At 39.2% G+C, this 23,513-nt stretch overlaps 1 protein-coding gene across 5 annotated transcripts in view; it reads left to right on the forward strand.

Moving 5' to 3' along the window:
- The window catches only part of RIPOR2 (RHO family interacting cell polarization regulator 2), a 146,893-nt gene that overhangs the window by 107,499 nt on the left and 15,881 nt on the right, over positions 1 to 23,513 (forward strand). For 3 of the 5 annotated variants that reach the window (XM_067467487.1, XM_067467488.1, XM_067467489.1), the window contains exons 9-15: positions 11,513 to 11,556; positions 12,304 to 12,429; positions 14,479 to 14,627; positions 17,569 to 17,698; positions 18,414 to 18,560; positions 20,273 to 20,956; positions 21,896 to 22,077. In XM_067467487.1, coding sequence (XP_067323588.1) covers positions 11,513 to 11,556; positions 12,304 to 12,429; positions 14,479 to 14,627; positions 17,569 to 17,698; positions 18,414 to 18,560; positions 20,273 to 20,956; positions 21,896 to 22,077 — 1,462 coding nt within the window. The remainder of the gene's footprint in view (positions 1 to 11,512; positions 11,557 to 12,303; positions 12,430 to 14,478; positions 14,628 to 17,568; positions 17,699 to 18,413; positions 18,561 to 20,272; positions 20,957 to 21,895; positions 22,078 to 23,513) is intronic. The other 2 variants (XM_060774914.2, XM_060774919.2) reach the window with 2 other exon arrangements.

Here is a 23,513-nt window from a genome sequence, read left to right on the forward strand (position 1 = left end):
TAACACATTGGTTATGGAGGTTTCGGAGCTTATTTTTGCTTTAAAGCCAAAGCCACTGGAATCAGTTGTATATACAGGCAATCCCCAAGTTATGAACAAGATGGGTTCTGTAGGTTTTTCTTAAGTTGAATTTGTATGTAAGTTGGAACATTTTAACACTCCTGTGGTGTTTGTTTTGCTGTCTGTGCCCCTGTTCAGAAGACTTCACCACACTTTTTGTCCCTGTCATAATTGGATTTTGAAAAAAAAATGGTTTGTTGTGGAAACAAGGTTTGGTGAGAAAGCTTCAGTTGAGACCCCCCCCCCCCCCCCCATGATAACTCTTCTAAGAGTGAATTTCCTTCCGAGGGGTAGATTTCTCTCACTTTCTGATGTCTCATTTCTATTCTTAACTTTGAGTATTTGGTAAGTTAGATGTTTGTAACTCAAGGATTTATTGATTACTTGAAATATCAAGTATTACAGAAAACTTTGCACAGAGTTTTTGCTCTTGTTTGTTAGATTTACTTATGCATTCCTTGTCAGAGAAAATACAAAAATTTTGTGATTCAAGGCACATTTTTGCATGAACCTTTAATATCCTAAACTCTGCCACTACCAGGAATTTTGAATGTCACATTACACACGAGATGTTCTGAAGAGTAGAAACGGAGAAATAAGCCGTGAGAGAGATAAATGTCTTTAATATGTGTCTGGATATTAATGAGAATGTAATATGTTTTCAGAATTAAGTTTTTTCATCAGTAGCATGCCTGTTCCACTTATAAGAGTTAAGATGTTTGAGTGGAACAGAAGCATCATTAGGAGAAGAAAGGCTGTTGTCCTTTTTGTCACCATTGTAAGGATCTTTCTTCTCTCTCATTCTCTCTGAATAAGGCAGAATGTCTTCCTTTATGTGTTTTGATCACATAAAATTCCTTCATGTGTTTCATCCTTGTAAATCACATGAAATTGCACAAACCTTAAAATGTCTACATCATATGAAATGAGAATTCACCGCATTATTTCCTTGTGTGATCTGCAGTTTCTATGTAAATCAAGAAAAGAAAAAGGCATTGCCATCTATGTAATGGAGCCCACGGTGGCTCAATGGGTTAAACCCTTGTGCAGGCAGGACTGCTGACCGAAAGGTCGGTGGTTCGAATCTGGGGAGCGGGGTGAGCTCCCATCTGTCAGTTCCAGCTTCTCATGTGGGGACATGAGAGAAGCCTCCCACAGGATGGTAACACATCCGGGAGAGGGAAGGAAACATGCATACACTGGCAAACAGCACTAAGGAACTGGCACATTTTTTCCTTATAGTACATGCTGTGTGATGTTTCCTTGATTAATGTATTGTCGAAGGCCGGAATCACTGGGTTGTTGTAGGTTTTTTCGGGCTATATGGCCATGTTCTAGAGGCATTCTCTCCTGACATTTCACCTGCATCTATGGCAAGCATCCTCAGAGGTAGTGAGGTCTGTTGAAACTAGGAAAATGGGTTTATATATCTGTGGAAAGACCAGGGTGGGACAAAGAACTCTTATCTGTTGGAGCTAGTTGTGAATGTTTCAACTGACCACCTTGATTAGCATTTGATGGTCTGGCAGTGCCTGGGGCAATCTTTTGTTGAGAGGTGATTAGATGTCCCTGATTGTTTCCTCTCTGCTGTTTTGCTGTTGTAATTTTAGAGTTTTTTTAATACTGGTACCCAGATTTTGTTCATTTTCATGGTTTCTTCCCTTCTGTTGAAATTGTCCACATGCATGTGGATTTCAATGGCTTCTCTGTGTAGTCTGACATGGTGGTTGTGAGAGTGGTCCAGTTTCTATGTAAATCAAGAAAAGAAAAAGGCATTGCCATCTGCGTAACGGAGCCCGCGGTGGCTCAATGGGTTAAACCCTAGTGCAGGCAGGACTGCTGACCGAAAGGTTGGTGGTTCGAATCCAGGGAGCAGGGTGAGCTCCCATATGTCAGTTCCAGCTTCTCATGTGGGGACATGAGAGAAGCCTCCCACAGGATGGTAACACATCCAGGAGAGGGAAGGAAACATGCAAACAGCACTAGGGAACTGGCACATTTTTTCCTTATAGAACATGATTAATAGTCCCTGATTAATTGTTATTCTGCATTGCAGAAAGAAGTCAGAGATTGTGCTTGCTAGAGCACTTGTGCTTTCCTTTACTTAGAGTAGAGCAATTGTTCCTGTCTCTGCAGATTATTCTGCTGATGAGCTTTTCACTGAAACATTTTCATTGGGTGAGGAACTGTGCTTCTCTGACCCATCACCTCTTCGCATCCTGAGAGCATTAATAGCTCTTTCTTTAGAGCAAATATTGCAGAGGTTAGTGGTGACCTTATTTGTATTCAGCGGGATGCTGAAGAACCTGCGCTGTCTCCGAAAGCTTGAATAGTAGTCTTTGTATTTCATTTATTGTAGACATAAAAAAGATAATTTGATAAACAAATGGAAATTAAATCCCGGAGTCTAATTATTTGCTTCAATTAGAGAAGACGTGTGGATCAATGGAACTTATATAAATGTTGATTTACCATCTTTCCATTATCTCAGTGAGTTTATTTTATTTGGCTCTAACAGTTGGATTCTGGCATCTATAACATGTCTATTCATGCATTATCAATTCAAAATAAAATATTCTAGCATTTATTCCTATACCCTGTAATGGTATAGGAAGGCCATAAAACATGATGAAAATGCCTCCAGACCCCATGAGAACTGTTTCTTAAATTGTAGGTCCTGACCTGAAATGGGGACCCCTTAACTAAATGTTGAGATCATGAAAAATTTGGCAACAAACATTACTGAATGCACCAATGTACACAAATATGTTAGCATCAATATGCAGTGTTTACAGTGCACTCTGCAGAAGATGCTTTAGCCGTATTTCATTAAATAGGAAAATCAGCCTGTTTAGCAAGCTTTGCAAATGCTGATTTATTATCAGTAAATGTTTGAGTTTACATCTATTTCAGATATGTTTATATACCTGTAGTCATGAAAAATGTATTGGGTTGAAAAGGGTCACAAGTGGAAAAGGTTTAAGGAGCCCTGCCCTGGAGTATCTGGAGGCATCACCACCCCCCCACCCCCCCCCACCCCCGGAGGGTGGATGCAGAAGGCATGAGTGGCTAATGCGGACCCCTATCCTTCCATAATTTCCCATTTTTATCTCAATGACAGGAGCAGAATTCAAAACAATCTTAACAGGTTAGAGAAATGGGCCAAAACTAACAAAATTAGTTCAGCATGAGTCGCCTCCGGGCTGAGAAAGGCGGTATATCAATGTGGTAAATAAATAAATGCAAGATACTCCACTTAGGCAGAAAAAATGAAATGCAAAGATACAGAATGGGGGACTCCTGGCTCGACAGCAGTATGTGTGGAAAGGATCTTGGAGTCCTCATGGACAGCAAGTTAACATAAACCAACAATGTGATGTGGCAGCTTAAAAAGCCAATGGGATTTTGGTCTGTATGAATGGATTATAGTGTCCAGATCCAGGAAAGTCATGCTATCCCTCTATTCTGCCTTGATCAGACCACGCCTGCAGTACTGTGTCCAATTCTTGGCACCAGAATTGAAAAGAAATGTTGACAAGCTGGAATGGATTCAGAGAAGGGTGACTGAAATGATTGAGGGTCTGGAGAACAAGCCCTATGAGGAGCAGCTTAAAGAGCTGGGCATGTTTAACCTGCAGAAGAGAAGACTGAGAGGAGACATGATAGCTGTGTATAAATATGTGAAGGGAAGTCATAGGGAGGAGGAAGCAAGTTTGTTTTCTGCTGCCCTGGAGACTAGGAAGCGGAACAATGGCTTCAAACTACAAGAAAGGAGATTCAACCTGGACATTAGGAAGAACTTCCTAAGTGTGAGGGCTGTTCTGTAGACATGGGCAATCCATGGTTCTAAATGGTTCTAAAGTACTTACAAAACTAGAGGGCACTGGTGCTTTGCTTCTATAATGTTGCTAAAGTTTGGGTTGTGAAAATTTTAGAACTCTAACAAAACTTTCAAAATTTCGTTATTTCATTATTGGTGAACCAATTAGAAACTGCCATTTATAACAAAATTTTGGAAGTTTTGTTAGAGTTCTAAAATTTTCACCACCAGAACTTTCACAACATTATAGAAGCAAAGCACCGGCACCCCCCAATTTTGTAAGTACTTTAGAACCATTTAGAACCATGGATTGCCCATGCCTACTGTTCAGCAGTGGAACTCTCTGCCCCGGAGTGTGGTGGAGGCTCCTTCTTTGAAGGCTTTTAAACAGAGGCTGGATGACCATCTATCGAGGGTGGTTTGAATGCAATTTTCCTGCTTCTTGGCAAGGGGTTGGACTGGATGGCCCACAAGGTCTCTTCCAACTCTATGATCCTATAATTCAGTGATTCTATGATTCTGTAATTCAATGATTCTATGATTCTCCTGGTCTGAATTAATACAGAGCAGCTTTCAATGCTCTGGTTCTAAACAGAGAAAATGAAATTATGTGTTTTGTTAATCCTAATTTTCAGTCATTTCTAGGACCTAACTTTTAATAACTACATCAAATTAAATGCAATAATTAGCTGATTTTCCCAGTCTTGCCTAAATGCATAAACTGACTTTACTGTGGTTTGTTCCCACCATAAAACATTTTTTTTAAAAAAGCATCAGCATATTAACATTGTAAAGGTCTAGTTCTCTTGTTCCCATAAGTAAAAAAAAAAAATGCTCATCGCAACTAAAGAAATTAATAAGCTTCATGGAAGGATGAAGGAATTTATTCAAGCAATGGAATAAGGTGGAAGAAATACTTATGAGTCTAGGTTTCCAGAAACTGGAAGGTTTGAAATATAATAACAAACATTGGAACATTCCGGCTCTACGATTTAGATGTTCAATGTACTAAAATATACACTGGAGCAGTTCTGCAATGAGCTGATGCAGGACCATTTTTTTGCATGAGAGGGTAAATCCATTTTTCATTTCTTTTCTTTCACATCTTTGCTTAGAGACCCATGTGCTTACAACTAGATGGGAGGCAAAGATCAAATTCTCTTAGTAAGACATCAAAAGGGAGATGGAGCCAGCAGCAGAGTGCTAGTAAATTTCAATTATTTATAAATAATAAATAAATTAGAAGGTGGGAGGTAATATGATCCCAACAGAGAATGGCTTTGTTCTGACTGTGGGGGAGGACAGGAGAATCAGCAGCCTTATATAGTCACAGCCGAAGGAAGGTCTCTTAGCAATAACAATGAAGCTTATGGGCCAAGCTGTGTCAAGGCGTATTAGACCAACCATTACTATAAAGGTGACATTTACCCCAGGTAATGTTGCTTTAACAAATATTATGTGACAGTAGAAAGGAAATCAGTTCCAATAAATTAAGGATAGTGGGACGCAAGAGATCTAACTCCTATTTCTGGATTTGACCCAGAAATCCTGTGACAAATATTTCTTGAGTGGAACAAGAGGTCCCTCCTCCTCGTTATAACATTGCTCCATAGTATCCATTAGGTACATTTGTGCTGCTAATACTTCAACATTTCTCAGATCTTGTGTTTGCTGTATGGGCACACTCCATTTTGCTTGCACATGAATTCTTGAATTCACTACACAGCATGGTAGTCGTTTTCAGAGCTTGTGAAAGCTATTTTTTGGAGTACCAGTCCCACAATCCCCAAGCCAGCAGAGCCTCACTTCTGGTCTTTTTTTCTTATTGCTTACAATAGAAAATGTGGTTATATTTTCCGCATGTTTAAACTTATTTAAAAAGTATCTTTGCATATTCACAAGTTCCCGTATGTCATGGAGAAACCCTTAGATTGTTTCGTTAAATGTTATAGCAACACTAATCTTTAGTAGGGTTGCCAGATCACATTTATGTCAGCTACTGAGACTCTGTGGCCAAAATCTCAAACTTTGGGACAACCCCATATGAAGTCACAGGAGGTGAAGTTTGATGAAGTTTCAGGGGTGATGTTACAGCCAGTATCATCCTAATAATAATAAATAATAATACTTTATTTGTATTCCACCCTATTGCCCTGAGGGGATTCAGGTTCCAGCATATAGAAACACGAAGGCAAACATTCAGTGCCCAGAAACGACCAAACACAGGCAAAGGTAAAGGCTTCCACTTCAATCTCTGAATGCTCATCTCCATTTCGAAGCCAAAAAGCCTGCGCTATCCATAGGCACCTCCTAGGTCATGTGGCCAGCATGACTACATGGAGCACCATTACCTTCCCAGCAAGGCAGTACCTATTGACCTCATTTGCATGTTTTTGAACTGCTAGGTTGGCAGAAGCTGGGGCTAACAGCAGGAGCTCACCCCATCCTGTGGATTTGAACTGCCAACCTTCCGGTCAACAAATTCAGCAGCTCAGCGATTTAACCTGTTGTGCTATTGTGGCCCCTTGTGGTGATATCATTAAGCACAGTACATTAAGCATCTCATACAACCACAAAAACATGTCATTCAAATAAAAGAATTTGAATCTAAGACGTAAATAATTTCTAAAAGCATATACATTTTTCAAGATAGCATGCCCACACTGAGATTCTGCCTCCTCAGCCTGAAAATGCAAAAAGAAGCCAGGTCCTGAGATCTAGGAAATCTAATACAAATGACCTTTCAGGATGCTTTTTTCAGCTATCAAGCTCAGTGGGTAACTTTTTGGGGTTCCAACATAATGAGAAACCATAGCTCAATCTTCTATGAAAGGAGTAATTATTATTGGATTTATGGGATACTTCCCCAGACTTTTTCTTTCACATACCAGAGAAGTGTGAAAGGATCCACTTCTGTGTTTCAAATAACCAATCTGTGTCACAATTTATTTTAAGCTGTGGTATCAGAAGAAGCATGAATCATTTAAACTAGTAAAGGTTTCCCTGACATTAAGTCTAGTGGTGTCCGACTCTGGGGGGTGGTGCGCATCTCTATTTCTTATCCGAAGAGCCTGTGTCACGCCTCCAAGGTCATATGACCGGCATGACAGCATGAAACACCGTTACCTTCCCTCCGGAGCGGTACTGATTGATCTACTCAAATTTGCCTGTTTCGAACTGCTAGGTTGACAGAAACTGGGCTAACAGTGAGAGCTCAACCCGCTCCCTGGATTCAAACCACCAACCTTTTAGTCAGCAAGTTCTGCGACTCAGTGGTTTAATTCGCTGCACCACTGATTTAAACTATGATTATTTTAAAAAGGACACAGAGAAGCCATGAATTGTAGTCCATAAAGTTGGTATAAGGGGCTGGGTCCTTTTTAGACTTTGGGCTATTTTCAGAGGTGTCGGACCTATTTTTAAGTGGTTTTTTAAAAAAAACTGCAGGAACCACATTACAATTGGCAGTTTTTAGTCCACTTAATTTTGGGATTGGTCTGGAGTAAACCAGCTGTGGGCATCAGAAGAATGGTAGTTGAGGTAACCTTTACCAGAGGTCCATCTGCATGGGCACCTGAATCCTTTGGTGCTTTGGACCAGTATTGGATTCTGCAGTGGTATTTACTCCTCTCAGGTTTCAAACCATGGCAGCAGCACAAGTGGGGTCTTGACCATTCAGTCAGGCTGAAGCTTTGCTGGACTGCCACCCTTTCCTTTTGTGTCTGTCACTGCAGCAGCGTATCAGCAAATTCACCCAGCAATGGCCAAAAGTTGTCTGGAGTTCTTTGGCCTCTGCTGCAATGACAAATGACACAAAAGATAAGTGTCATCCCCTTTTCCCCCCATGCAGAGAAAATGGGATGGCTATGCTGACCCATATGAACAGCAGGGCCAGTTTCAATTTGGAAGGTATTGGAAAATGATGACTTCCTATTACAGCTGAAACTGGTTCATCTCTCAAGCTGGCTTACCCCAGAAGAGTGCTGTGAAACTAAAATACTATTTATTTATTTATTATTGTTGTTGTTTATTTGTTTAGTCGCTTTCGAGTCTTTGTGACCTCATAGACCAGCCCACGCCAGAGCTCCCTGTCAGCCATCACCACCCCCAGCTCCTTCAAGGTCAAGCCAGTCACTTCAAGGATACAATCCATCCATCTTGCCCTTGATCAGCCCCTCTTTCTTTTTCCTTCCATTTTCCACAGAAGTGAATTGAGAATACAGTTACAATGTATTTTTAAAAACCACAAACAAAGCTAAAAATTTGGCAAAATACCAATCTCAGCAAATTTGGAGAAATGTTTGGGCACAGTAAAAATATATAAACAAAGGCCATAAGGTATTGATTTCAAAAAGTGAATTCCTTGTCATTTGCAAAATATAATTGCAAAGTGCAGAACTGGACATTATGATAAATAGTTAATAATGTATTATAGTTGTCTAATGTCATGTCCTCCTTCCAAACTCTAGATTTTATAGACTCCTACAGAGGCATTTAAGTGTGATTACTCTAAAGTATTTAATTTCTATTGTAAATCACAAGTGAATATTTCTAAAACACCTTTTAATTTAATAGGGGGGAAGAGTCAACAAAGCTTATGAGGTACTACTGCCACCTACAGACAAATTCGAATGTTCCATAGAAACACTGTCAATCTGTGTCTTCTCCATAAATGTAAACCTCCCTATTGATATCAATTTAAAAAAAAAAGTTTAACAAGGTATTTGGGATCAAAAATTTCAGGCACCACTGCTCAAATGGTTAGAGTCAGGCAAGTTGTTCACAATGCCCTGCCAGATCTTTATTTATTTATTTCAATTACTTTTACCCTGCCCTTCTCACCCCAAAGGGGACTCAGGGCTGCTTACAGACAAAGGCACAATTCGATGCCTGAATTAACTAACAAATAATACAGAAAGCAATTCAAACAGTTAACAAATTAAAAACAATCTTTGTTGTTGGTGTGATCACATTGGTAAATACCTTATCAATATTTTAATTATGTGTGTGCGAGACAGAGTGGTGGTGGTTGAAGGACAGAAAGTGAAGGACAGAATTAGACTGCATCTAACAATTTATTGTCATTTCCTCTGGTCATACAATGAAAATAATATCAATTTTTTCCTTCAACAAAAATGCACTAAATATCTCCAAACATTCAGTTTGTATGCTCTAACTTGCGCAGAGAGAGAGTAGATACTGGATTGTTGTAGGTTTTTTGGGCTGTATGGCCATGTTCTAGAAGCATTCTCTCCTGATAATTTGCCTCTGAGGATGTCTGCCATAGATGCAGGTGAAACGTCAGGAGAGAATGCTTCTAGAACATGGTCATACAGCCCGAAAAACCCACAACAACCCAATTATTCTGGCCATGAAAGCCTTTGACAATACAGAGTAGAGACTTCTCTTCATCATGCTCAGAGATGTTTTTTAACTAAATAGAAAAGGGTTTTTTTTTTTTTTTTTTGGCAGGGAGGTTAAAAGAAAGATGTTGAGCTTTTCAGGAATGGAAATTTATTTGCAGTATTCACCATTAATAATCCAAAATAAAGAGGGCTTCACCACTTGACACCAAAATAAGTGATATTGGTATTTTTATTCTTAAACATTATTCAATGTGTTTTGAGTATTTCTCGGTGTCATTTTTCTGTTTGCAGTCATTTCAAATACAAGTTGAGTTTCTTCTTTTCTCTGAATATTTTGGTTTGGGTTTTGATGCTACCAATCTTTTAAATTATGTAAGTTCAGAGGATATTACAGATTTTTCCTGTGTATGGAAGCCACAGATATTTCTGTATACACATGTATGCCTTTGTGCAATCACATCCAGTTCATCTATTAAAATGGATGGAGAAATTGTTCCAGGTAAAATAAGTTCCATGTATGATTGGATTGGAGTATGTGAGTCTGGGACCTCTGACAAGCAGTTCTGGTTTTTGCATTCTACTGTTTGAGTTACTATGCTGTGGCAAGTGGTACCAGATTGATTTAATCAGATTGAGATTAAAAGCCTGTAGGAATTGGCCTGGTTGGCCAGACTTCCTGTAAGGTAGAGGGGAGGGCAGCCCCTCTCTTTCATGATGCTGAAAGAGACACTGTGGCAGCTGGATGCAGGAAAACAGTAATACTGTATGTGTGATGCACCTGCACAGCATTAACTTAAGTCAAAGGTAGTGGCTAGGTCCCTCTTATAACAGGAGTGAAGCAGGTTATAAGAGGGACCTAAATAGCTACATCTGCTATGAAAGTAGGCAAACCTTCTCAGTGATTGATTCCAGACTCTAGTTTCCTTCCCATAAATCAGTTGTTCCCAACCTGTGGTCCATGGACCACCAGTGATCTGCAAGAACTAAAATATGGTGCAAGGCCTCACCGTTACTATACCGTTGCAATGAATGTGACTGGTCTCTTGAAATTCTCTTATAGTGCCGAAGCTTATTAAATATGGTTTTCTGTGGGTGAGCAGATGGGGACTACTGGATGGCATAGGTTCTGTATCAGAAACTAGAGCTGATGTGGCCTATCCAGTGCAGTTTTCTGAATCAGCATCCCAAATAACCAAACCAAATCTAAAGTTGACCAAAAACTTATTTGTAATCCTTTCGGTACCAGTGTTGGAGGATGGTCCCTGGTCAAAGTGATCCCTGGTCAAGTCGTCCCTGGTCAAAAAAAGGTTGGGACCCACTGCTATAAAGATTAGACTGAAACCACCTTGCTATCTTTTCCTAGGCAGCTGAAGTCCTTGTTTTAGCTGGTCTTTGAGGGCTAACTGCTCAGAGGAAAAGAACCTTTTATGGACTCTTTTCTTTTTAAGTTTTAAATATTATCAGGAAAATTTCCATGTATTTCGAGTGTTATTATTTTGGTTTTAAAAACAATCGCCAATGCCTAACAAATATAGAATTAATTGCCTTTTCTGTTCACATAGGAATAGGAACAGACTCCATTTTCATCTGGAGCTGTCCAGATAATTTTTAACTGCAAATTCTAGGCAGCACAACCAAAGGTGAAGGCTTAGGGGGTGTTACAGCCCAGAACAGGGCCACCGTTTCCTATTTCTGTATTAGAGCTCCATAGATTATTCATTTCAAGGGTCTGGGCAAAGATTGACAGAGGAGGAGGGGAGAATAGTGATGTGCTGCCAAAAGGCGGAAAGAGAAGATAGAGGAGAGATGCTTTTACACTGTTGGCAGACATTGAGTTGAATCTTGATTCTTCATCTGTCTTGGAAAGCTTGTCTTAAAGGGCTTTGGAGTAACAACCTCAACAGTGAAATCTTGGCAGGACAGATAATAGATTACACATTCAGAATTCAAAGTAAGTGACCTCACTAGCTGTTTCAACAAACCTTCCATGCATCTCATTAACCTTAGCAACAAAACCAATAAACTAGCCATATACTGCTGCCATTATCAGAGATGGGGCCATTGAACAGGTTGGATTGAGTAGCCTGCATCCTCTCTCTTGTGAGAGAAAGAAGAACTGGGATTCCAGAAGTTATTCTCTCAATGGCATTCGTGCTTTGGCAACACTGTGAAATGTTGGTGATTCCAAGTATACAGTCACTGATACAAGAAAGGGAAAGCATGAACATTTTTTCTGGAACTGATCTTGAATGTTTTTGGCTCTTAGGTCTGGCTGGCTTTGCTCGACTTTGCCCAGGAGATCAGTATGAAGTGAGTAGCTTTGTTGGGTTTTTTTTTAAGTTGTTTTCTGTCATGTTCAAAGCTTTCTATGTTGTATTTCCCCTGTCCCCATATCCTGTATAGCAAGAAAGATCTCACTATTCTCTATTTATGGATGAATGCACTCTGAGCCTTTCCCACGTAAAGACTGTGAGATTGGTCCCATGGAGCTGATTGATGCCTAGCAAGATAACAACAGATCTTTTTTTTAGTTTTGTCAGCATGTCTCTTAATATTTTGTTTCCTTGGCATAGATTTTCTTCCTCTTGTAGCTCCCAAATCCAGTAAGGACAGGCTAACTAGAACAGATCAAATAGAACGGGTCAGGTCGGCCCATTTTAATTTAGTTTCCCAAAGACAAGAGATGCAACTTTATTAACCACTATAATGGCTGAACTATACAATATGCAATATATTTTTCCTCAGCTGGCCACTACGTGCGTCTGTCTACATGTTGTGTAGGATGACACAACATGAAGCCATTTGAATTCAAATTTTGCTATCTTCCATAGTATCCCTTATAAATGCCTCCCAGATTTCTGTTTTTTTTCCCTTTGGAAAGATTGTGGAAAATAAAGTTTGTATTACTTTTTAAAAGAGGCCCAACAGGAAAACTCTTAGCAGTGGTATCACACAGTGGAGTATTATTTATTCAGCTAAAGAAAGGCAGAGAATGTGTGAAAAAGGAAGAAGCAAGGCAAGTATATGAGCAGTGAGGACACAGATTTTTCCCCACAGATTTTCATGCGATATGGACGTCAAAGATGGAAACTGAAAGGCAAAATAGAAGTCAATGGCAAGCAAAGCTGGGATGGAGAAGAAATGATCTTCTTTCCTTTGATTGTTGGCCTCATCTCCATTAAGGTATTGATACAATGTTTTTCAGTTCAATTAAACATAACTGTAGTCTTAGCCTAGACATCATAATTGGTACCATTCAGAATTTCCATGATTGCTTGGATGTATGCAAATCTGCAATGTTTATATGTGCCATCATAACATATTTGGTGTCCTATGCCTGGTGGTACCACTTCTTATAGCAGTGGTTCTCAACCTGTGGGTCCCCAGATGTTTTGGCCTTCAACTTCCAGAAATCCTAGCAGCTGGTGAACTGGCTTGGATTTCTGAGAGTTGTAGGCCAAAACACCTGGGGGCACACAGGTTGAGAAGCACTGTCTTACAGTGTTATATGTACTTTTTGGTCAAGATAGAGTTATCCAGTTTGAATTTTCTGGGCTTTCTTGCAAAGTAGGTCAGTGGCCAAAAGAAATATGCAGCTCTCAAGATGTTATTGGACTGTGACTTCCACTGTTTGGCTGAGCTGGCTAGGGCAAATGGGAGATACAGGTCAACAACATCTGGAGTGTCATACATTCCTCACCAACTCAAGGTTCAATCTAGTTGTCCATGATGTGAACAGAACGCACATGTATCCTAGAAAAGTCTCTCTGCTGTAGAACAAGAATCTAGGTCTGCCTCTCATGCTGCTCAAGAGCTTCTTCCAAGTATGAGAGGAGCTTTTGACTGTGTACAGACAGCTGCAAGTAATAGGAGAAACCATAGATATTGTCCTTCTGTCCCTTTTCTCTGACATGAGTGGAACTCTTCTCAGCACTACTCTAGGTACAACCCCTTATTTCTGAGTCACAAGGCTCAGAACCTCACTCCAAACCTTGAGAGTTATAATGCAGAGCTAACATTGTTCCCTATCTTTAAAAAGCCCTCCAAATATTTTTGAACTCTTAGCCACCCCAATCACCACTGCTTTCTTTTGTTCACTGCAAAATGGTCTATTTCTTCACTAAGTATGCTTTTATTTATCAGAACCTGTAGCTTTGATTTTGCATGTGAATACTACATAAAATAGGTTTCGGATAATTACATCAGAGTAGTAGGATATGGGCAATGATACAAGTGGCACACTACCTCTAACATTTCAGTTACTGTTTCTACAGTTTTGGATTAATCCTTCTACAGAACAGTTATAAAGACATGGTTGGTTACTTTGCCTGTTGTTGAGAAACAGTCAATATAAGTAATTATTTGTGCCACACTTAGTCTTACACCATTTTGTATCTCATATTCTAAATTGGAAGACTGACAGCTTGACTTGTTTTTTTGACCAGACTAAAAGTAAAAAAAAAAGTGGTGCCATTTCAGAATTTAAAACTACCAAGGTGGTAATTGCAGGTGGATTTCCAGTTGAGTGGGAGGGTTATATTTCCTTGTTAGAGAGATGAATGAGAGATCTTGTTCTTGTGCCAGAAGAATATCCCTTTAAGAAGGCAGGTAAAGATAATGAATATAAATTCATTGTACACGTATGTACCTTTAAGTCTCCTGCCAAGTTATGGTGATTGCATAAATTTAATAGGGTTTAATGTTAAAGAAAAAAATAAAATACAGCTAGATGCTTACCAAAATCAGATATATTCTTATTATTTATTATTATTTCAAACATTTGTACTCCATTCTTCTCAACCCCCGGGACAGGGACTCAGGGTGACTTACAATGGCAATAATTCAATGCCAATACATACAAAATGCAATACAACATGACATTACAGAGTAGGTAAAAACATAAGATTAAAATCCAGAATCAAGGCTTGCTTTTTGATTTTAGATAAATGGATAAAGAGAAAGAATTAGAGAATACCAAGACAGATAAGAAAAAATCAAGAACTGGCCAAATTACAATAGCAATAGGATTTCATAGGGTTTTCTTAGGCAAAAACTAAACAAGTGATTTTGCCAGTTTCTTACCAATTTAAATCTCCAATGATGTCTGATACTATGTAGCAGAAAAGACAGAAAAAGCAAAATACGTAGTTCTGGATAGTACTACAGTACTAATGAGTTGTTAATCTAATAATTATTCTCTTCCTAATTATTAACACACTCTCCTTTTTGAAGGTCACAGAACTGAAAGGTCTTGCTACTCACATTCTGGTGGGAAGCGTGACCTGTGAAACAAAGGACTTGTTTGCTGCTCAGCCTCAGGTTGTAGCTGTGGATATCAATGACCTTGGCACAATAAAGCTGAATCTGGAAATCACTTGGCAGTAAGTATAGCTGACTTCATGGTCTGTCAACAGCATTTCAAATCAAATGGGTACCAATTCATGTACTTTGGCGACTCCAATAAGAAGATTAAAGAAAGAATTGATCTAAATAGGAACAGTGACAGCAGACAAAAGATTTGTGTGTGTGTGTGTGTGTGTACATACACACACACACATATGCATACACACGCACACACTGCCACCCCCACACACCGTAGACTCTCAGTTAACCAGCACCCATAAGGATTGGTAGATGCATGAAGTATCTGGTTGCTTGAGAGTTAATATTAAAAATAGGTTAACTAAGGCTGTTTTCCATACTATACCATACCATAAACTCTGTATTGATTTGATATTAATATTGAAAGACAGTAATTAAATTTTAAAAAGACAAATACAGTAAAAACAATCTTTGTGTTATTTTAACTTTTACTTAAACTACTGTTTCTTTGACTTTTTGGCAACTGTTTGAGTTTTGGTTAACTGAGAATCTTGTGTGTGTGTGTGCCATGAAAGCCTGGATGGAAATCTATTTTATGAATAGGTGATGGCTGACTCAGATTTGGAAAATGGTATCTAGTAGTTACTAAATATCCAGTGTTTGTTTTTTCCTATTCTAGTCAAGGTTTGCAAAGCCCAATAGCTGTTGCTCAAAACTAATATCTATTCCTGTAGCAAAAGGAATAAGCAAAATAGCAACTAATGTCAAGATGTTTTACTCCCACTTTCTGCTTTGTTCCCTCAATTCCTAAGAATGCAGCTAATTTTTAAAATTGCACATTCATGCTTCATAGGGAGAAAATGATCTGCCCAAAATAGCTATAGGCTCTCTCCTGCAAAGGTTGCATTTAATGTAAACTCTGTTATTTAGCACACCACATGATTGGTGAAATCATCTAGTAATCTGAATAGCTCATATATAGAAAACTAAAGGTCAAACTACAGATTATGCTCAGTATGTAGTCCGGAAATTCCTTGTGTGTGTGCTTTTCATTTAGTCAGAAGTGAGCATGAGGGCCAGTTTGAAGCAGGACAGCAGCATATAGGCAGTGAAAATACAAACTTTTCCTCTCTGGCCAGGCTTCCTACAAAGTCATTGCTACCCACACAGCATCAGTGGGTTTTTTTTAAACTCATTTTGATGGTTGATTGGTAGGTGGTATTGCTGCTGAAGGCAGGTGATTTTTCCCTTGCATGCTTGTTTTTCTTGGTACTCTGCAGGTATGGACAAACTTTGGCCCTACAGGTGTTTTTGACTCCAACTCCCACAGTTCCTGACTGGTAAGCTGGCTGGGATTTCTGGGAGTTGAAGTCCAAAACACTTAGAGGGCTGAAGTTTGCCCATGCCTGCTCTAAGGCTTTCATGCGGAAGTACAGCAACCCTCTTTTATTGATGTGTTTCACACAGTTGCCAAGAATAATCAGTTTCCAGTAGAGCAGGCCATTTGGTTTCAAGGTCCCTGTGGATATCAAAATCTGTGGATGCTCAGGTCCCACTATATACAATGTCATAATAAAATGACGTCCCTTATACGAAATGGCAAAATCAAGGCTTCTTTTTTATTTTCTAAAATATACAAAAGCCAGAGATGATTGAATCTATGGATTCGGAATCGCTGGATACGGAAAGCTGACTTTGTACACATTCATTTCCTGCAATGTTTTCCAGTCTCCTTTAGGTTTAAAGTATACAATCATAGTCAGTGTTGCAAAAAACATTCTCCTTATGTCAAGGTATTTAACCTAACCCAAACAGGAGGCATACAGGACATGGAAGTCATTGTACTGTAAATTTCTATTTTGCTCCACTCTCTTCTTGATGACAACCAGAATGGATGAGAATATCCACAATATGATGGTCAGGCTCAGGATACTTGATACAGAAAAAAATGAAATGCAAAAATACAGAATGGGGGGTGCCTGGCTTGATAGCAGTACAGGTGAAAAAGATCTTGGAGTCTATGATCTTGGAGTCTACCTCTCTATTCTGCCTTGGTCAGACCACACCAGGAATACTGTGTCCAATTCTGGGCACCACAATTCAAGGGAGATGTTGACAAGCTGGAATGTGGCCAGAGGAGGGTGACTAAAATGATCAAGGGTCTGGAGAACAAGCCCTATGAGGAGCGGCTTAAAGAGCTGGGCATGTTTGGCCTGCAGAAGAGAAGGCTGACAAGAGACATGATGGCCATGTATAAATATGTGAGAGAAAGTCATAGGGAGGAGGGAGCAGGCTTGTTTTTTGTTGTCCTGGAGACCAGGATGCAGGACAATGGCTTCAAACTGCAAGAAAGGAGATTCCACCTAAACATTAGGAAGAATACATTAGGAAGTATTTAACAATACATTAGGAAGAACTTCCTGATTGTGAGAGTAGTTCAGCACTGCAACTTTCTGCCCCGGAGTGTGGTGAAGGCTCCTTCTTTGGAGGCTTTTAAACAGAGGTTGGATGGCCATCTGTCGGGGGTACTTTGAATGTGATTTTCCTGCTTCTTGGTGGGGTTGGATTCAATGGCCCATGAGCAGGGGCAGCTCAACCCATTACGCAAAGTAAGCACTTGCAGTATAGTTGATTTTGCCCAGGGGCGCTCTTGAGACGCTCTTGGGGGAAAATAGACCTTGACCTATGTGAGTTGTAGTTACTGGGATGTATAGTTCATCTAAAATCAAAGAGCATTCTGAACTCTCCTGATGGAATTGAACCAAATATGGCACACAGAACTCCCTTCTACAGTTTGTCCTTCTACAGAAGCAAACCAGTGGATTGTAGTTATTTTAGATTAATTAAGGAGCTCAAGCAAAAGGTTGTGAATGTATTAGAATTTACAGACCTTGTCAAAGAAGATATGGAAGGGCCTGTGCTCTAATGATGTACACATTAAAAGAAAACCAGTATTCCTTGTAAAAGTAGCTCATTCTAACAAGAGGCACATTTTTACAGCCCATTTGATGTTGAAGACGTGACTCCATCCACGGGCAACACAAGTAAAGCGTCTGCTCTCCAAAGAAGGATGTCAATGTATAGTCAAGGCACTCCAGAAACGCCAACATTCAAGGATCACTCTTTCTTTGTAAGTTAAATCCCCTGCTCTAATATTTACTTTGTGAAAATCTCGGGATGTGTTGACTGATACGTTTCAGGCTATTTGTAATGGATGTTGATGTGCTTTGAAAACTTTTTGGTGAAATGAATTTACTTAAAACTATGCATCTTAATCATTACTTCCATAATATAATTTTCCCATTTACTATGAAAATAGTTCCTAATTGATTGTGCCCGATTCATTGATTTGCAAATAACATGCATATTTTAGTTTGTATTTTAATTAACAATCAGTATAATTTTAAAAATATCTACTATGTGTTTGATACATCTGAGTACCTAAAAATATTGAGTACAGAAAGTACTATCTCATTAAAATGCAAATGGATATAAATTCATATATTGTATCATGTAAACTGAGGGCGGACAATTTGCAATCCTCCAGATGCTGCTGTACTGCATCTCCCATCAGCACTACCTAGCACAGCCAATGATGATGGGTGATGATTTTGTAGTCCATCAATAGCTGGATGTCCACAGGTTGCTTTGTTTCTTTTGTTTCCTTCTGCCTGATAAAGCATCTTTTGGGGACAATCTACTTCCCTTCATAGACCTGCAGCATGGTCTGGTCCGCAAGAGTCATAATATCCCAGTATCCCTTTATCTCTCTACTGTCCAGTCACATTCAAAAGTTGGTGTAGTCAACTAATTGCCCCCCCCCCTTTTTGCCTTAACTGTTGAAGAAATGGCGGCATCCTCCACAAGACAAGCTCCAGTTTTCCATTTTAGATGCTCTTCAGGACACTTTTTTTGACAAGCTGCGTCGCAGTCGCTCCTTTAGTGACCTACCATCCCTCAGATTAAGGCCTAGAGCAGGGCTAGAAAACTATGTGAGTTTTGGTTCTCTTTGTGATAAGCAATCCTATTGCATTTTCTCAAGCATTCCATTATTTCCATGCATGCCCTAAATCTGGTACTTTCCGTTGAGATATATTTAGTTGTCTGACTGCATGTTACGGAATTGCTGTGATGTCTAGTTTGCTGACCACACCTCAAAGAAGTCGCAGTAGCCTTAATAGGTCTGTCTATAGAACGACAGAATGCTAATAAAATATATACAGCCTAAAAGTTATGTTTCACACTTAAACCTCACTCATTGCAGTGGGATACAACATTGCTCAATTTTTTCATTATGTTTTGTATAAAACTGTAAAAGTATGTCTTAAAGATGCTGAGAAAAAAAGAGCAAGAAGACCTTTAACACCTACCTCATATATTTATCAGCAAAGTCACATTATATGATCACCCTCTAATGCACACTCAGTTCCTTACATTTATCTTTCAGTAAATAAGATCTGGTCAGCAAAATATTAAGACTTTTCCCTGCTCTGATTTTGCATGGTGTGAAATGAATTTGCAGCGAACACTTACAGAACTTTAGTTCAAATTTAGCACAGCCTTCCCTGATCTTGTGCCCTCTGATATATTGAAATATAATAGATTGAGGAAGACAAATTTAGAGCCTTCAATGATTGATTTTGATAATTTCTTAATTTTCCTGTTTGTTGTGTTTTTAGTAATTTTTAAACTGCCACTTGACATTTGATTTCTTTTTTAAATAGCACAATAAGGGTAGTTTTTCTCAGTTCTAGAAGCAAATCTCTTTCTGGTTAAAATGGCAAGCATCCTCAGAGGCCTCACAACCTCTGAGGATGCTTGCCATAGATGCAGGTGAAACATCAGGAGAGAATACCTCTAGAGCATGGCCATATAGCCCGAAAAAACCTACAACAACCCAGTATTGTACATATTAAATATATTTGATTAAGTAACCTCTCCTGGCCCAACCTGGCTCACTAGCCTGACGGAGATATAATTTATTTGTCTTACAAATTTCCCAGTCTTCCAGCATGACTGTATGGTTGATTTCTGCTGGAAGCTGACTATAGAATCACATTGGAGGACCTAGAGATTCCTGGAGAGGTATTCTCTATTAAAAAATCTCTTTGGCCCCTTCCACACAGCAGAATAAAATTCCACATCATCTGCTTTGAACTGGGATATATGGCAGTGTGGACTCAGCTATCCCAGTTCAAAATAGATATTGTGGGATCTTCTGCCTTGCTATTCTGGGTTATAGGGCTATGTGGAAGGCCCAGGTCTTTAAACCCAGGACTCTTCCACACAGTCCTATATCCCAGAATATCAAGGCAGAAAATCCCAAAATATCTTCTTTGAACTGGGTTATTTGAGTCCACACTCATATAATGTGGGATTTTCTGCCTTGCTATTCTGGGATATAGGGCCACCAGTCAGAGGAAGTTGACCATAGAATCACAATGGAGGACCTAGAGATTCCTAGAGAGAACAAACATGTTGAGGAATTGCTCTGATGTCTAGTTTGGTGTTCACATATTGAAGAAATTGTGACAAACTAGATACCATGAAAATGGAACAATGTTTTAGTAAATCTAGGTAACTGTTCCATATATTTAAGTAAGCAGCTTACACAGAATACTGGCCAATATTATTTTCTAGTGCTGTGTGGGAAGGTCCCTTGCTTTCTATCTTTTTAACAGGTTTTTTAAAATTATATTTGCAGTCAAATTTAGCTGATGATGTCTTTGGAGCAACAGAAAATGAGAAAAGGCCACTGTCTTACAGCTTCAGTGACATTCCCAATGGAGACTGCACTCTGTCGTCCTCTTCAGTAGGCTCCTCTACTGCCATAGATAATTCTAATCCTGAAATCACTGTCACGCCCCCAGAACACAATGGTCAAAAGTTATCTAAAACTCACATTGTGGACAATATCAGTACAAACTCATCTGTAGACTCTACACCTGAATCCAAAGACTTAAAATCACAAGAGCATTTTCTAGCTGATGATGAAAAGAAGTCTTCAAGTACAGATTCTGAAGTTTGCCAAAAGCCTCCACATTCAAGGAGCAGCCCCCTGTTCTTAGATAATAATGCCCCGGTGTCACTTCTTCAGGAAACAGATGAGTTATCAGAGCTGAAGCCAGTGGAACTGGATACTTTTGAAGGCAACATTACCAAGCAGCTGGTTAAAAGACTTAATTCAGGAGAAGTCCCAATGACACCTGAGAAGCTGCGCTGTGAAGGATCCATAAGTGGTGAATCTGAAGGCTACAAATCCTGTGTAGATGGAAGCCTAGAAGAAGCATTTCAGGGACTTATTCTTGCACTGGAGCCTCATAAAGAGCAATTTAAAGAATTCCAAGATTTGGACCAAGAAATAACACACCTTGATGAAATCCTAAAAGTAAGTTCAGCTTCAGGTAAAAAAAACCTTACATGTATATAATAATAACATTTGTTGTTGTTGTACTTGTATAATAATTTTCATTTGCCGAGATCCTGAAACTCTGTAACTACACCAACAACACAATACTTTGATAAAAACAAAAGAACACAACACATGAAAGAGTTTTTTAAACCCCCAAGCCTCATAATTGAGTTTGATAATTGTTGTGGCAAACTCTGAGGCTTGCTCTATTATATAGACAGAGGCAGTATAATATAATAGTTTGAGGGTTGGACTATGAATTCGGAGGCCAGGCTGCAGATGACATGTAAATTTCCGTAACCAAGTATCTCATTATTTCCTTTTCTTTTTTTTCCCAAAGAAGCTAACATGCTTATTAATTTTAAAAATAATTAGAAAGCTACAAATTGTTTTATCCTGTGGTACAAAGCATAGTCTGCTTCCTTCCAGGACCTAAACCCCTTGCTGAATTATAACCATAGTGATCTAAACCCAGCTGCTGGAAAAGATGCATTGAAATAACTCCTGATTAGTAAATCAAAATTAATGTAATTCTCATTGAATCATTAGATCTACTCTATTTGGGACTAAGAACTAAATTGAGGCCAGAAATCACATGGCTACAGATGTTGACTGCAGCTCCCAACAATCCCAAAAATAGGTTGGACTCTTGGTTTCAACCCCGAGCCTGGAATCTCAGGTCTCGGAATTAACTAGGACTGCCTTTACACAGTTAAGGCTCGTGTGCCACCTATGCCCATTTCTAGAAGTGCCAGTTGTGGCCATGGTAACACACACCTTAGATACATCCCATTTGGATCACTGTATCCTGCTGTACATGGGGATGCCTTGTTCCCCATGTAGGTTCCATCATTATCTAGAAAGATGAAAAGCTATTTTTATTTCTCACATCCTTTTTTGCCTTTGTCCTTGCAGTGCAGATTGGCAGAAAATCACAGTAGGTCATCCAGTTTAAGCCTAACTGTTGAGAGTGCCCTGGAAAGCTTTGACTTCCTCAACACCTCCGACTTTGAAGATGATGGTGGTACTGAAGAGCTGTGCGATGGAGGGCGAGGCACTGACTCTGTGTTCTCAGATCATGAAGTTGAGAAACACAGGTAAGTATGTTCATAATGTGTGTTTCCTCCTTAATTCAAACTTAGAATTTGAAAAAGTTGTTCTTGGACTACAATTGCCGGCATCTCCTAGTCAACATGGCCATTGCCATCTCTTTTTGAAAACATCAGAAAGAAAACAGTCTTGTAGCAATATATTATAAACAATTAATATATTAGTAATTTTTGTTTTGATATTTCATGGATCTCACACTTTTCAAAAACTCCTTTTTCCAATGTTCTGATCTTTTGACCAATCTAAATTATACACATATACCATACTTTTGATGTGTGGTCCACTCTTTTGTCATTCTGTAGGGAATTTGAGGAGATTACAGAACCTGCTTTGAATGTGTGGAAAATCTCTCAGTTAACTCAGTACCTTCTCTCACCCCACTTATTCACTTTCAATACTGTGTCTCATTTCAAAGGAAGAAAGGATGTCTCAATGCATTCATGCTCCTGTGTGAAGCTACAATCATGCATCCACACACTGATAGCCACAATAATCCTGTGTTTAAAAACCCCTGAGGCAGTGGCAGTTTTAGGGAGCAAATTACACCACAAAGTGGGCTGATATTGAGGAAGATAGCCTAATTGATTATATCTAGGATCAACCAATTGTACCATAAAAATGGCAAAAGCAAGTGTAAAAGAGCATTACTTTGACATTATAGACCCTACCTATCTCTCATCTGACGCTAGACTGCATCTGACTAGGCTTTCATCATTACGAAATGGCCATTATAGGTATGACCTGGTATACTGTAATGATTGATTCGAATCCTAGCAGGGCCAAACTTCATGAAAGCTTAATTCTTTTTTTGTACCTTTACTTTGCAATAGTGAAACTCAATAACTATCCTACTGTTGATTTCAATCTCCCCAACAGTGGTTCATTTGAGGATGCTCTTATAGGTAACCTAACCTAGAATCAAAGAGCATTCTGAACATTTGTGGGTTGTAGTTGCTGGGATTTATAGTTAACCTACAAAGAGCATTCTGAACTCCACCAACAATGGAACTGAACCAACTCCCATGACCAACAGAAAATACTGGAAGGATTTGGTGGGCATTGGCCTGGAGTTTTGGAGTTGTAAGTAGACCTCCATCCAGAGAGCACTTTGGATTCAAATAATGATGGATCTGGACCAAACTTGGCACCAAACTTAGAAGGTCTGCAATGCCCATTTCACTAGAAAAACACTGAAATAATAATTTTAGAAGTTCAAAATGAAATTTTATTTTACTTTGGATGAAATAAATAGCAAATATGTGTTTGAGTTTGTGTCTTCTTCAGCTTCCCCATTTTTAATTATTTGGCTGACATTTAATCTTGTACCAGTATAGTTCTGTTAAACTTGAAACCCACAAATCTGTATTTTCAGTTAAATCCACAAAGCTGTCTGGTAAAGCATGTTGTCAACAGACAAGGGTGG

Source organism: Anolis sagrei, chromosome 4 (assembly GCF_037176765.1).
Source record: "Anolis sagrei isolate rAnoSag1 chromosome 4, rAnoSag1.mat, whole genome shotgun sequence".
Classification (NCBI taxonomy): Eukaryota; Metazoa; Chordata; class Lepidosauria; order Squamata; family Dactyloidae; genus Anolis; species Anolis sagrei.